Source organism: Lepidochelys olivacea, assembly GCF_965140295.1.
Source record: "Lepidochelys olivacea isolate rLepOli2 genome assembly, chromosome: 1".
In the NCBI taxonomy this organism is placed as follows: domain Eukaryota; kingdom Metazoa; phylum Chordata; order Testudines; family Cheloniidae; genus Lepidochelys; species Lepidochelys olivacea.
In genome coordinates this window covers 231,629,295-231,644,337 of record NC_140411.1, presented here as the reverse complement: position 1 = coordinate 231,644,337, position 15,043 = coordinate 231,629,295, and the positions used below count along the sequence as shown (strand labels likewise).

The 15,043-nt window shown below is 41.1% G+C and overlaps 2 protein-coding genes across 6 annotated transcripts in view; both read left to right on the top strand.

The window, feature by feature from the left end:
• Positions 1–4,939, top strand: part of PPFIBP1 (PPFIA binding protein 1) — a 172,252-nt gene extending 167,313 nt beyond the window's left edge. For all 5 annotated transcript variants that reach the window (XM_084646084.1, XM_084646083.1, XM_084646082.1 and 2 more), the window contains 3 exons: positions 367–546; positions 884–949; positions 2,294–4,939. In XM_084646084.1, coding sequence (XP_084502210.1) covers positions 367–546; positions 884–949; positions 2,294–2,380 — 333 coding nt within the window. In that variant the 3' untranslated portion in view covers positions 2,381–4,939. The remainder of the gene's footprint in view (positions 1–366; positions 547–883; positions 950–2,293) is intronic.
• A 2,035-nt stretch (positions 4,940–6,974) lies between these two features.
• REP15 (RAB15 effector protein) lies at positions 6,975–11,081 on the top strand. The gene has a single exon (XM_084640302.1). The coding sequence runs from the start codon at positions 9,001–9,003 to the stop codon at positions 9,700–9,702; it is 702 nt and encodes a 233-aa protein (XP_084496428.1). The 5' UTR covers positions 6,975–9,000; the 3' UTR covers positions 9,703–11,081.
• Positions 11,082–15,043: the final 3,962 nt, after the last annotated feature.

Below are 15,043 nucleotides of genomic sequence, written 5' to 3'. Positions count from 1 at the left end.
TAAATGAAGATAATGCTTCCTTTCTTCTGTCTTTTGCCCTGTTCATTTATATTTGTAAGCTGCTTGGGACAGAGACAGTCTCTTACCCTGTGTGTGTGTTCAGTATTTAACACAATGGGACCCTGATCTCAGTTGTGAATCTCTAGGTGCTACTGTTACACAAATAAGAAGAAGAATGAGGATCTGTTTCTTCCTGGTTTTGGTTGTAGTGAAATTTGAAATATTCGGGCTAACGTGTTTAGGATCTGAGCCTCTATTATTTGTTTGCAGTTAAATACCTGATGGAAGAATAAAAGCTTAATTAAATCCAGGCTGAGTAAATTACCAAATTCCTGATTTTATGACAGTTTTTTCCAACTTTTTAAGCCAAAGAAGCTTGCCTTCAGCAATTTTGGAAGTCTGAGGAAGAAGAAGCAGGATGATGTGGAAGAGTATGTGTGCCCGATGGAACTGGGACAGGCATCTGGAAGTGGGTCTAAGAAAGGATTTAAGGCTGGCTTGGATATCCGAGTGTATGACGATGACGATTTGGATAGACTGGAGCAGGTGAACCAACTTCGGCTGTTTGTATTCGGCGATGGCGCTGTTGGGTTTGAATGGCATACCCAGTGTTGTTTACCTTGGCTTGTTTAACTCCTTGGCACCAGCAGTCATGGAACACCATGGTACTGCCAAAAAAATATGGTTCCTGACGCAAGTCCAAAGGAACTACTTATGCGCAGAATTTGGACATTAATTTGGCACAAGTAAGCTTTTCCACAACACCAAAACTTACTCCCCCACAATTGGCATAATGTAGCATGTTTGTTGCTTAATGGATTTACTGAATTACCACCACAGATGAGTATAAATTATTTTTTCCCCTGTGACCTGTTTCTTGTAGATGGAAGATTCGGAAGGGACAGTGAGGCAAATAGGAGCATTCTCTGAAGGCATCAACAACTTGACAGTAAGCCTTAAAATACTGCCAGTAGAACTAAAATATCCGTGCTTTGAATATGGCCCAAAACCTTAGACAACCTCCTGTACTAAGAAATGTCCCAAAGTATTGCCAAGCACAGCTCTACTTCACTCTTCTTAGCAGACCATCTGTGTTTGGGAGCTGACTTATTTTTTTTTTTTCTTCCCCAGCCCTTTGGGTGGTTGCTTTGGGCAGGTTTTAGTCTATTGCGGAACTTGGTGAAAGTTAATTTTTATATTGTGAAACTCCTGCTATATTTAAGTCGACTGAAAGTCCAGAATTATTGTGCGAATCGGAGTTCTGCTTATATTTAACGCTAAGATTTTGTCATGGTTATTTTTAGTAAAAGTCATAGATAGGTCATGGGCAATAAACAAAAATTCACAGGAGCTGTGACCTGTCTGTGACTTTATTAAAAATAACCAGGGGAGGTGGGGACAGGGATAAGTAGGGGTGGAGGAATGACCGCTGGAGCCCCATGAGGGAGGGACTGACAGGCGGAGCCCCACTGCCATGTGGGGGGCGCACAGGCCCAGCTCCAGGAGCCACAGTGGGGGTGCGCAGCCACAGGGGGGGCGCATAGCCTCCACTCCAGGGCTGGCTGCGGGGCAGGGGCACAGAGTCCTGGCGCCAGCCCCAGGTGCGGGGGAGGGAAGAGGGGCGCACGGCCCTGGGAAGCTGCGAGGAGATGCCTTTGGCAGCTGAAGCCGAAGAAGTCACACAGGTCTGGTAAAGTCACTGAATCCGTGACTGCTGTGACGTCCGTGACGACATCGTAGCCTTAATTATCGTGAACCGCCACAAAGAATGTCCCAGGTGTGGTTTGGTTTGGGTTGGTTTTCCGTAAAATCACGGGCTCCAACCTGAACCCAAATCTGGTCTTTTTTCACCACACTGCAAAGGGGCTAGACAACAGCCAGATACCATAGCTGAAGGTTCCCCTAGTGGGGAGGAGTCCCCAGTGCGTAGAGCCTCCAATAGCTGACTCCTGCATCATCACTGGTGTAGGGGTAATCCTGCTGGGGATGAAGGGTGTGGCCACTATGGCAATCCCTGGCTGGTGGATGGCCCTTTATCAGCAGAGGCAGCCAGGCATACTGGGACTGCCCTACATTATGCCAAAGACCAAAACAGCTTTAGGATCAGGGAGCTGCAAATGATTCTGTCATCTCCACCCAGCATATACTGGATGCAGAAGAGGAGTGGGGTGAATGACTTCACCCTAGAGGATTCACTACAGTTACATTGCATTTTATGTTCCTGAGACTACACAATTCTGAGTTCTTAATTTTGTCAGAGTCTGTGTTAATTCTTCCTTTGTTTCCTTTGCAGCACATGTTAAAAGAAGACGAAATGTTTAAAGACTTTGCTACTTGCTCTCCTTGCGCCAGTATAACAGATGAAGATTCAAATGTGTGACCGTAACTGCCGAATACCAGTAAAGAATTCAGTTTCTTATATGCTAGGAACATCATCGTTATATGTGATGGGCAGCAGATCGTGTACATTACATTGTTCTTGCTTCTGTTTGTTAGAAGTGATATTTTTGAGTGGATAAGGAGAAAAGGTGCCTATTCTAAAGTTGCCATAAAAAATAAACCAACCAGAGACTGGTGAGCGGTAGTGTAATTGTTTTTACTATATTTAATGTACAAACCTGTGACATATATTCCAAAGTATTGCATTTACAATTGGCTGCCATAATGCTCTTTATGCTTATTCATGTTGTGAAATGTGCGGTTTCAAAATAATAGGAAACATTCAACTTGTAAATAACCTGCATCAGCATTCAGTGTGGCTTTCAGCTGAAAAAAGATATCACTGGTGTCCTATTTTAATGGATTTGTCCAAAGTAAATACCAGTTCTTTCCTTTCATATCCAGCGTAGGCCTCCAGGCCCCACTGCCCTACACAAAACTCAAGGTAACTCTTGACTGTTGCTGTCTTATTTTTATACTGTTTTATATATTAAAAAAAAAATTATATGAAGTGCATGTAAAGCGGAAGTTTTATTTTGTGACATAAAGTGGGGAAAGGTTCAATTGTTTTTTAAAGGGATGATCCCAGTTTGCAAACCAGCTGGTTACTGGAAAAGTCATACTGACCTTTGAACTGTTTGCTTCCTTTTGTTTTTAATTTTTGCAACGTGTCATCAACATTCTTATGTTTTGGATGAAGCTATTGTGAAATGTAGATCTGCTTGCATCACATTTCTAAATCTGTAATATCTGAAATTTCTCTTCTTTTCTTTTTTCCTCCAGCAGCAGCTATTAACATTAAAGTAAGGTTTTAATGGTATTAAAAATATTCTGGAAAATTCACAGCTTGAAATTGAGGAATGCTCAGTGTGGGGAAGGATATTTCTGTATTGTGTTTCCAATAGGATGGCTTGTATAGTTGCAAAAGTTATGTAGAGAAACATATAGGAAATGTATAATTTCCCAGCATTAAACCTAAGGCAGGGTTTTGTCCCAAGAATAAGTCCAATACCAAAACACACGTTGCCTAATACTTATGCCTCTGTAAAGCACAGCTCCTTTCTGCTTTGAAATAATCAGGTTTCTAAAATTCTAACTAGCCAGTGAAAATCTTGTGTCCGACATTCTATAGAACTTGATGGTTCTTTTAAAAAAATGCTAGCTCTCTGTCTGTTAAAATGATGATTGTTAAGGTGTTGAATGTTGCATGTATTGTAACACAATGGCATGATGCTTCATTACTTGTGGGGAAAAAAACTACAGCTAGATTAATTATCTTAACCATGTTGTTTGCTTCAACAGAAGGGTTTCATCATGCTTTTCATCATCGCTCTTGTTACAAGCATTGGGAAGGACGCTGTTCTAGATAAGTTGGTTATTACAGTCTAACCAATGTTAGATTTATGGCAATTTCAATACATCTGATGTATTGTTACAGAAGTTGGGAAGGCAATCGAGACGTTATCAAGATTTTTAATATGGGCTTCTACAAGTTGCTGGGAGGGATTTGAGACTTTTTGACGGTTAGCAGTATAACCGTGTATGCTGTTACCAGTCTGTTTGTTTTTCTACAGGATGGGCAGCCTAGGTTTATATTTATTTATAACTACAGTAACTTCAATAGAACCAATTACGTTATGCATTACATTGAACTCTGCCATTCGCTGCTTACTAACGAGAGCCTGGCAAATAATTTATAATGAATTATTTATTCATTATTCAAAATTATTGATGGAATAATTTCTGCAAATAATTCTTGGTCTATAGCTTGATCGTCAGCAATTTCTTGTGATGGTTTGATATCTGAGCTATTTTGATTGGACAGCTAGGTCACGTGGTAAGCGTCTGTTCCCTGACTGGCTAAGTGTAACACTTAGAATAGGATCTCCAGTGTGAATACTTGTGAATTTGAAGTTTGTTTTCTGTGAATATTCTGCAGTATAATTACTATTTGTTTTGAAATAGTGCCCAACTAGGGATCCGGGTCCTGTTGTGGTAGGCATTGCACAAACACAAGAAGACATGGGCCCCTGCCCTTGGGAACCAACACTTGTTTAAAATTCACTCATTTGCAAACTCTCTTGGAAGTGAGCACAATAGTTAAAACATTCACAGAAAGAGATCCCAAGGGGATTATAAACATACATATTGAAACAAATATTCACAGAAAGCTGTTTTTTCCCCCCATTCAGCCCTATCAATAAGCCTATTGAGAGCTTTAGATGTTCATTTGTTTTTAATTTTAATGTAAATAGAGGTCTTTTCAAAAATCATTCTATTCAGCAGTTTACTGGTTGGAAAAAGGCCATCCTATCCAAGCTACCTATCATCTAAACTTTGATTATTTTATGGAGAGAGTAATATAAATGCTAAAATAAAGTCAGGAAGTTAAAACAAACATACACTTATGATATTTTAAATTTTGTGTGTAAAGAGGGGCAAAATAAACGAATATGTATTGCTGTGTAAAAGCAAATAAAGTCTGTTGGAAAATGCCAAATATTTCTGGGCTTCTGCATTTTTAAAATAATATCTCAATTGTCTGTCTTCTTTATAGTTTCAATTGACCTTAGAATACTTTGCAAACTAATTTTCTGGAAAGTTATGTTCTCGTCATTTAAAAGGAAAAAAAAAAAAAAGCCAAGCAGAATTCCAGTGGTTATATGTTTATTAAGCCATCCATCCATATATAAAGTTCTATTACGCTAGCCGATTCTTTGATTTCTAAGGGGTCTCAAGTTTTATTTCTGAGACAGACCTAAACCAGCCCAGCTTGATGGCAACAATGTCATGAAAAAGCTCTGCACTCTGTTCCTGGGTTGTTCAATAATGATTTCTCAAAGCCACGTTAGTTGACCCATTGATCTCTTGATACCGTGCCATAGTGGAGTTGCACTGTGAAAAGTGAAATGATGATATTTTGGCACATCTGCAAAGAGTTTCAAAGTGCTGTGCAAACAGTAGTTAAGCTTCACAAAATCTTGTTTTGAAGTAGGGAAACAGAGGCACAGATAGGTTAAGTGACTTGCCCAGGGTCGCATAGGTAGTCTGTGACGGGGCAGGGAATATAGAACCATGATTCCCAATCTTGTGCTTTAAGCGCAAGACCTGCCTTTCTCAGGAAATGGAGGAGAATGAACAACTGGAATCTAGAATACATTAAATAAAACTTTTCTGTATGTTTATTTACAATGATGAGCAGAAGAGGACCTTGAGCTATATAGAGTTCTTATTCAAAAAAACCCTTTGAGATTAGCTCATCATTGATTATGGTCACTTTTTAAAATGACATTTTAATTTTCTTTAGCCTTTTATTTTTCAGGAAAAATTCTGCCTCTCTCCCAGTTATGGTTGCTTCCTAGCAATCCTTCTCATGGTATCACTTTACGGAAGAAGGCCTGCACCTCCTTCACCACAACCTTGTACCTTTTCATGCCTCTCAGTTCTCCTGACCACATGACCCTCAGTATGAACAATCACCACTGCCCCACAAATATCTCCATTTAATCCCTGTGCCTTCAACATCTTATTTGCAGCAGGACATTTCCCTACTAAGTGACTGCTCTCTTCCTCCCAGTAGGGAGGCTCTCAGTATATTGGGCAGCTGTGAAAATTGAACCAGAACCTTCAGGCTTTTCTTTTGGGAATACGAATACCAACATCTAGTTCTTATACAGCACTTTTCATCCATGGATCTCAAAGTGCTTCACAAAGGAGATGAGCATCATGCTCCCCATTTTCCAGATGGGAAATTGAGGCACAGGGAGGTCACCCAGCAGGCCAATGCCAGAGCCAGGAATAGAATCCAAGTCTCCCAAGTCCCAGTCCAGTTCTCTTATCCACATGGCTATAGCCCAGCATAAGGCTCTAATACAGAGGTGCTCAAACCAGGGGAGGGAGTGCATGGGAAGCTTTAGGGGGGGAAAAAACCTTCCTGCGCACATTTTACCCACTGAAATGAATAGCAAAGCTCATTCCTCCAGACATATCAGGTCCTCAGAGGGCACTGTGTATCTTGACGGATTTCTGTTACGCCTGCAAAGCATTATACAAAGTTTTTGCCCTCTGTATGTTAATCCGTTTGCTGCAACACAGTGTGCTCATTTACTTGTAAGCATCAACCACAATTGCAGTTTTGCTTTTGCTCTTATTACAGTGGATCACTGGCTCTTTTTGAATCAATGCCTTAATGGGTTTCATATTTAGTGAGAGTTGCATGTTGATTTTTTTTAAAATCCGTATACGTACTTCTGTGGTGGAGGGAGGGGGTCACGCTGGTAACTACTATAGACACAAAGAAGGGGGGCGTGCAATCAAATAAGTTTGAGTACCACTGTCCTAACGGCTACAGGTGCTGCATCTTCCTGCATGCCAGCTAACCACACAGGTCCTGTTTCTATATTGTGACCTAAATTGACTGTTTGGAGTAAACATCTTAATTTTTTTTTTCTTTCCAAAGAGCTTTGAGTGTATCTTATTATAATAGGACTTGTTTATTCCTTGCAATGTAGAACTAAAAAGTTAGGAACTCAGATACCACATAACTTGCAGCGATTGGAAAAATATTTTCTGTGTGTAATTTAGATGTACATCTCTTCAAATCTTGAAACAAATATGATCTTGAGAGATGGGGAGGAATACTTCAAAGAGGAACTGCAAAGCTTTTCGAAGCAAATGAAGCAAAACCTCTTCCATATCCAAATCAGTAAAAGATCGTGCCCTTAGATTAGGGAAATGCTCTGCTTTGTGTTACGTCCTATGAAGAGGAGCCACACAAAATTGTTGGCAAGCAAATAAGAACTGATTTCCAGTCTCTTGTAATTTCTGAGTCTATACAGGCCCCTGATTCTGCTACTGATTGGCATATTAAACAGTTTAGTTCTTTTAGTCATAAAAGACTGGACACTGGGGACAGTTGAAGCTTAGGGAATCATGTGCTTGGAGGTGAGTCATTGAATCTGTGGATGCAGATGAGTTTCCGTAACAGAAGAGAGATGTTAGGCCTGCCAACAAATAAGGAGAGAGAAGATTGAGTGGGGGTCACTGAAGCAGTGGCCAACATGGAAGGAGAACCGGGAGCTTCAAAACACTAAAGTAGAAAGGAAGAGAAGTTAATCAGTGATATTAAAGATTACAACTAGATCAAAAAGAGCAAGAGCAGAGACTTGCACCTTAATCTTACCTCTGAAGAAGTCGTTGGTGACCTTCATGAGGGAAGTTTTTGTGGAGTGGAGAAGGGCTGAAGTAGCTCAGGAAGAGATTGGAGGAGAAGAAGCCTAACCAGCAGAGAGTAGATAACATGCACAAGGATTTGCAAGAGAGAGGGGAGAAGAAATATAAGTAGTTGGTAAGGCCTGAGCATTTGAGGGAGGTGTTTTGGATTTTTTTTAGGTTGAGAGAAGAGAGACATGCTTGCTTGTTGGCTGGTGGAAAACAGCCAGCAGGCCAGGAGTGGGAGGATGGGAAGTATGATGAGATGGTTGAGAGATTAAAGGCAGAGAGTTAGAAGAAAGATCTCCACATCAATGTCTGCCATCAAAGAGGGAAAGGAGGAATGGAGAGGAGAAGGAATAAAGTTCTTACAGGACAGTGTTTGACAATATTGATGAGATCCTGGGCAGAGGAAGTGGTTTCATTGAAGAATTGAGGTTTGGAAGTAGCAGAACTAAAACTGGCCTGGGTTCATCCAGACAAATGCTATGAAGATGGCATGCATCTGACTATCATGTTTAGCGAATCCAAGAAAAGAGAGGAGGGTGATGGATTTTGTAAGAATGGAAGAGCTTGTTTATATAAACTGTTATGTATTCATAAAAGGCGGTGTATGGAACAGCCCTAGTGTCTGGGGTTCCCCAGGAGAAGGACAGTACAGGCAGGTAGGAACAGTCATGCAAATGTCCCCCCATCCTTGACTTGCAAGGTATTTCTCTGGGGCAAGTGGATTTCCTAGCTTCCATTCTTTCCTTGGCCTTTCTCCTGGGTACTAGTTATTGCTAGCAAATTTTGCAAAATGGACAAGTGTCCCCTAGGAATGCACCTGAAACCACCCGCTCATTTCACACAGCTCTCTGAAGAGCTGTCAGATGGCAATGAAGATCGGTCTCCACTGTCCTGAGCTGAATTTGAACCAGTGTTCTGGATGGCTCCATATTCCGGTGAGCCAGCCAGCCTCCCTAGAAGGGCTTGTTTGTTAAAAACAGAAAAGGATACGGTAAGTTAAACAACTGGTGCTGGAATTAACGATAAAGGTGTAAAGTCTGAATAATGCACACTGAGGAAGTGCTACTGTGTGTGAAAGCTACCCAACCTGTTCAGCTGGTTTCTGGTAGTGAGCTGGATGAGAGCATGCCCAGAAAAATGTGTATCTGCCTTTCCGGAACTGTGACCTGTTTGCACAGCATAGCTCTGCTATTGGTGTGACTTTTTTCTGGAAAGCAGTGGGTGAACATTGTGCATATTTAAAGGTATGACTTAACCGTGTGACCACGCAGCTTTCACTGAGAGGAAAAAGAAGCTACCCCAGAGCATTCTGCATGTGGGAATATCTTTTTTGCCGAGAAAATGGGCCAGAAATTATCACAGGAATATAACGAGAAAAACAAGGCTGACATTCTCATTATAAACGAGGTGTTCAGCCAAGGAGTGGTCCATGCATCTCAAAAGCTGAAAGAATACCTTGGATTTGAAGATCCTCAGAGCCAATTCCGCCCAGCCATGGATACTTTAAATGAGATCTTTTTGGTTAACTTCATCAGTTTCTGTATTGAAAAAGGAGTGGAGGAGCGTATCGCGACCAGCAAGATGACAAAGCAACAGTCTTTGCTGCTTGGGATTGACTGGATCTGGACTTTATCTGGAGCCGACAAACAAATCAATCTTCAGATCGCCGTGCAGTCTTTGCAGATGGCTGAGCTCCTCCACAATGAAACTGGGCCCAGCAAGGAAGCCAAGTTAGCAGACCAGCCTTTCAAAAACCAAAGCAGGTTTGAGAAGCTGGAAGAGTTCTGCACACTGGTGGGACAAGACTGCCTGGGCCTCTTTATAATGTTTGGAGTACCAGGGAAGCCTAAGGATATCAGAGGAGTCCTGCTCGACAGCATCAACAAGGAGAAACGAAAAAATCACCTGTCAGGCGAGAATACTCTAAAGCAGTTTATCTTGAACACTGACAGCTTCCTCTCCACAAAAGAAATGCTTGAAAACTGCCTCTTTAAGAAAAATGGGCTCAAGGAGGTGGGCAAGGTGTATATTAACTTTCTTTAAACTCCTGGTTTATGGTAAAAGGGCTGTGAACCCAATCACCAAAGAATATCCAGTCCTGGTCTTTCAATCATCAGCATTTCTTTCTCTCTCACACACTATTGAACATATTTACTTAGTCCAGGCAGTTGATTTTTATAGAACCTAAGATGATTAACTCTTTCCAGTTTTTAAATCAACACTATATACATTCCAGAAAACGTGTTCATACCGGAGGCTTAATTTTAAGAATATTCTGTTCTTCAGAACTTTAATACTCCACACCCAAACCTGTGAAAGATCTTTTGGAAGAGTTGAGTTCACTACATTTACCTAGAGAGTGTGGGCACTTCTTAAACAGAAAGTTGCTATAAAGACCGTCGTTGTTTTTTTTTTATTTGGAATGACAGGGAAGGGCAATGATGCCATGATTTTATAATGCTGGGTGTAAAATCTGTTGTTCCATGATTGCAGAGACTAATCCTGCTGTGGCATGGATGTAGACTGAATGATCATAAGAAGCTTTCCTATATGTAACTCTTTTCACTAGTAAATGGTAGTCTGTTAATAATTTATTATTGTATTGCTGTGATGCCTTGACTTTGGAATCATACCTTGCAGAAAACACCTCGTAAGAGACAAAATCCCAGCCCCAAAAACACTAGACGAGGCAGACAAAGCGGGGGAGGTTAGGACTGAAAGTATCACTATTTGGTTAAAGGAAAGTGGTCTTGCAGAGTATTTTAAGACTTAAAATAGGGGGTGAAATCCTGGCTTCACTGAAGTCCATGGCAGTTTTGCCATTGACTTCAATGGCGATAGAACAGTGGTTCTCAAACTTTTGCACTGGTGACCCCTTTCACATAGAAAGCCTCTGAGTGCGACCCCTCCTTTATAAATTAAAAACACTTTGTATATATTTAACACCATTATAAATGCTGGAGGCAAAGCAGGATTTGGGGGTGGAGGCTGACAGCTCGGGACCCCCCCCCATGTAAGAACCTTGTGACCCCCTGAGGGGTCCCGACCCCCAGTTTGAGAACCCCTGCGATAGAATTTCACGCTGTCTTGTATTTGAAGTTAAATCCCCCATGTATTACATATGCTTTCCATGTGCTTTTAATTATTCAGAGATTAATTATTCTTTTCAACATTTTAGGACTTAGTCATGCTCCCTTGTCAGCCACATTCTTGATTTCCCACCCTTCTTCCTGCCTAATTTCTAGTTAGCAACATGTGAGTTTCAGGTTATATAATCCCAAATACTTTTTCAAGGGAAAGCAAGTAGTGATTATGTGTATAAGAGGAATTTACAAATTCACTATGTGGTTACAATGGCTTTGGTTTCTTGGTAGTGATACTTTAAACCAGCTTACACCTTTGAAAAGACTTTATGTTCTATACTTGTGAATATTTAACTTTTGGGATATTAAGCTCCTTTTCACAAATCCTTTTAATATTTTTTTCTACTTTAAGTTGTATAGTCAAATTTCTATTTTAATGTAAAAATTGTATTCGACAAAATAAAACACGTAATATTGAGAATCTATTAGCTGTACTGAATTTGCAATCTTTGTGGTTATGAAAATGGAGATATTATGGCCTGATGTAACTCAGGCATACCTCAGCTAAAGTCAGTTGCCTTACACCAGCATAAAAGAGAGCTCAGAATCAAGCCTGGAATTCCTAGCAGATTTCTATGACGCACGGAATTAGGCCCATTGGTGAACTGAAAATACGAGAAGAAAAAACAGTAAGGGCACTGCAATTTGTCTTTAAGTGAGCAGCCAAAATCCACAACAATCAGCTGTCCTATTAGGAGAAGCCTTGCATATGCTAAAACAGTTCTTTGAGATCAGGGTTGTCTAACAGAAGTGGTCCTTAGTGTAGATTTCAGTGTATTTAAGTATTGAGGGGTTCAGTAAGGAGGAGAGGATAAAACTTGGTCTCTTAAAAATAGATACTTTGGGGGTGACTATCCAGCTTTTTGTTTGAACTTGGTAGCACATTCCATTGCCTTCATTATAAAAATCCTTGCAAGAACAAAGTCTTGTGAAAGCCTCAGTTATCCATTAGTTTGGTAACTTATTTATTAATGGCGTTAGTCATGAATATTTTGTCAAAATGGTTTGTTTCAACATAGAATGCTATTTTTGCAACATTGAAATTTTTCAGTAGAAACTTCAGATGTTGCTGACATTTTTTCAGTTCTCCTTTGGAAAAATCAAAGGGAAATGTTTTGCTTTGAGTTGGGTTAACCTGAAGTGGAACATTTCAGTTTAGTTTCCAGGTCAGTCTACTAACCTGTGTCCATCACAGCTGCTGTGGTACCTCATGTGAGTTGTAGTTCTCATGCCTTAAGCGCCATGTGGAAAAGATGCTAAGTTCACGTATTATTTTTAGGAATGGTATGTCTGACTCAATTTCTCTGCTCCGTTTTGCATTGTTACCCTTTGTTACACTGTATTTTCTTTCCTGGGACAAAGGGTAAGCAATGAAACAAGCATGCGTTGCATAGGCACGTAGGGGGAGGGAGAAGAATGGTGTATCAAGAACTGCTAAGGTATTAATGGAGTTACCTTAGAACTAAACTAGAAGACAACTGCCTGGACCAGAGGCACAGGTCCCATGAGAACAATGTGACCAGACCTCTCAACCCCCCAGACTCTGAAATAAGGGACACAAGATGGACATCAATTGATTTGATTGCACATACTGTTTTATTTATTCTTTAAAATGTACAAGCATGCATGAGTTTCCCAATGTGTTGTCATCTACTCAGGGAGCAGCCTGGGCAGCCCCAGAAACGCAAAGAGCAGGAAGAGAATTTCCTGTTTCTATCTCCCTTTCCCCATACTTCCCATTACCCCCCCCCCTTCCCTTAACCTTGTTTCTGACTCCTGTTCCCTTCTGTCACTGCCTTTCCTCCCCTCTCTACCCTGTAGGCTAAAATTGGCCCATCCACCACCACCAAAGTTTCTGCCCAGCATAAGCAGGAGGGGCCTCATGCTGTCTTCTCACCTGTTTCCTCTTGAGGGATGACTGCAGGACCCCAGGACATCCTTAACAATGGGAGCCAGATGGGGGGTCTGAACATGACTGAAGTGTGAGGGGACTGCAATGAGATCCTGTTTTACCAGGACAGGTTGAGGGGAAATCCAGGTGCTGCAACCAGGCACATGCAGTTTTGCTTTACCCAAGCCAATGTCCCTCCATTTTATATTCCAATTGACTAATAAAATGGTGTCATTACACTGACAGGCTGTCAACATGTCTGCTGGCTGTAGAGCTCCCATGAGGGTAAGCAGGCATCCAGCTCCTTTGGAGCTTGTGAGAAACACAGGTGCTGAAGCCAGGGACCCAGTCTGAATAGCAGAGCCCCAGGGCCACCATGTGCCAAAAAGGCCAAGCAGTAAGAAAGGTAGACACCTGTAAAGGTAGGAGGGCATATCAAGCTGTGTGCATGTGACATGCCATTCTCCTCTGTGGGCTTTTTGGAACTTTTCATTCCACAACACATGTTGATATGTCCACTTTTGTTCTGACTGGTGCTAATCAGATTTTTGATCAACTCTACTTACTGTTAGACCTATCCTCAGCCTGATGTGGTGTTTGCAGGCACATGTTCAGAGAGTGAAAACCTAAACTTCAGTTTTCCCTGAAGTGAGTTTCTTGTACCTTTAATTTAAATGTGCACCTGGCTTTAACTTGACAGTTAGGCAATACAGTTTGTGTCACAAATACAAGTAGTATTGGCCCTAGCCTCACCGTGCATTAGCCAATAGTGTAAAAAAGCTCCATTTTGCAAAGTAAAATCTATTTTTTTTTACTTTAGACAAATGGGGCTAGATCTTTGGTTGGTATATAGCAACAGAGTTTTCTATGGATTGACACTGATTTACCCCCTATAAGCATGCTGGGAAATATTTTATAAAGCAAAGCAGTTTCCTAATAAGACCTCACTATAGTATTTGTTAATTAACTTTGCCAAGAAGTGTGGTGACACAGCAAGGTATTTGGTAAGACTGGATTTGATAAAGACCACCAACGTGTGAGGTTTTAAGCAGCGAGTCTCCTCTAGTCCTTCAATGTGAAAACCTTTTTTAAAAGTAAGAAATGTAATTGAGTCATTTAACATTGTGTGTGCACATGACTGACTTTCACAACTGCATTTACTAGTATTCTTTAATTGCATAGGGAGCTGTACATTATTCTTAGGCCCTAGTACAGGTTTTTAATTTTTTTTTTTACTCTGTAAAGAACCCTTCTTACTGTTACCCATTGGTGGCTGAATGATGGGTGCTGCTACAAGTTAACCTAATCTACTCAACCATGCAGTGAGTCAGGTGAGGAATCTGGGCTAGTATATAGTTTTATGGCATCTCTCAAGCACTCTCACAGGGTTAAGTCAGAAGGGAAAAGGAAGTGCTTTTGTGTTTAGCTGTAATACACTAGTGAGCAGAGGGAGGAAATGGACTCAAAGGATCTCTGAGTAGACCTACGACAGACAAAGAAAAGTGCTGTGTGTAGTTGTAGCAGCATTTTAGACCACATAGTAGACAGGAAAAAAACCCCGCACTAGGGGCAATATGTGTGGGATTGGGGTGGTGAGAGCTAATCTATTCTGGACACCATAGTGAGGGCAAACATTCCACAGCAATGTTTCCTACTAGAACATGGAGCTTTCTGCAGGCATGGAGTGTGTTAGAGGTGGGACCCTTCCTCCCATCCCAGCTTAGACAGTCACCTTGAAAAAACAAGAGAGTTTCTTCACCACTTGTAAGCAGAACCATATCTTAGAGGCGCTCTAGGTGTGTCTGCATTTCTGCACTGCTCATAGGGCCCACACATGCACTGTCTCATGTGGGCTAACCTCTCCTCAGTTCCTTCTCTACAGCAGAGTCATAGCAAGAACCCAGAAGTAGAGGGGAGGAGGGCAAGTAGTAAAGCATGCCTAGGGGGACATTTTAAAGAACTGCTGTTACTGCACAAGGTGAGTCACTATTTTTCCAACAGATCTCAGCTTAAGTATGGGGAAACTACTATTGAAAAACTATGATACCATCACAGCATGATGACACATTTAAGGCAGGTATGGAAAAATATGTAACCATTAGCAGATTCTCTTTCCAAAAAAAGGAATGGGCCTCTGCCACCAAAGGTGATGTACTAAAACCCTAATACAATAGGGTTTTGAGTACAGACTGAATTTATTCTTCCCTTAATCTAGCTAAGGAAACAGATTTTTTTAAAAATCTGCTTGTTTTTCAATTAGTCCTTTTCCCACCCATGGTAGGATTTTATTAAGAGGCAGCAAGTTCTTTATCTGTATACCTGCACAAGTGGCTTTGCAAAGTTAACACTT

Excerpts from the sequence above, each read along its gene's own strand:
- REP15 (XM_084640302.1), top strand. The coding sequence starts at position 9,001 with ATGGGCCAGAAATTATCACAGGAATATAACGAGAAAAACAAGGCTGAC.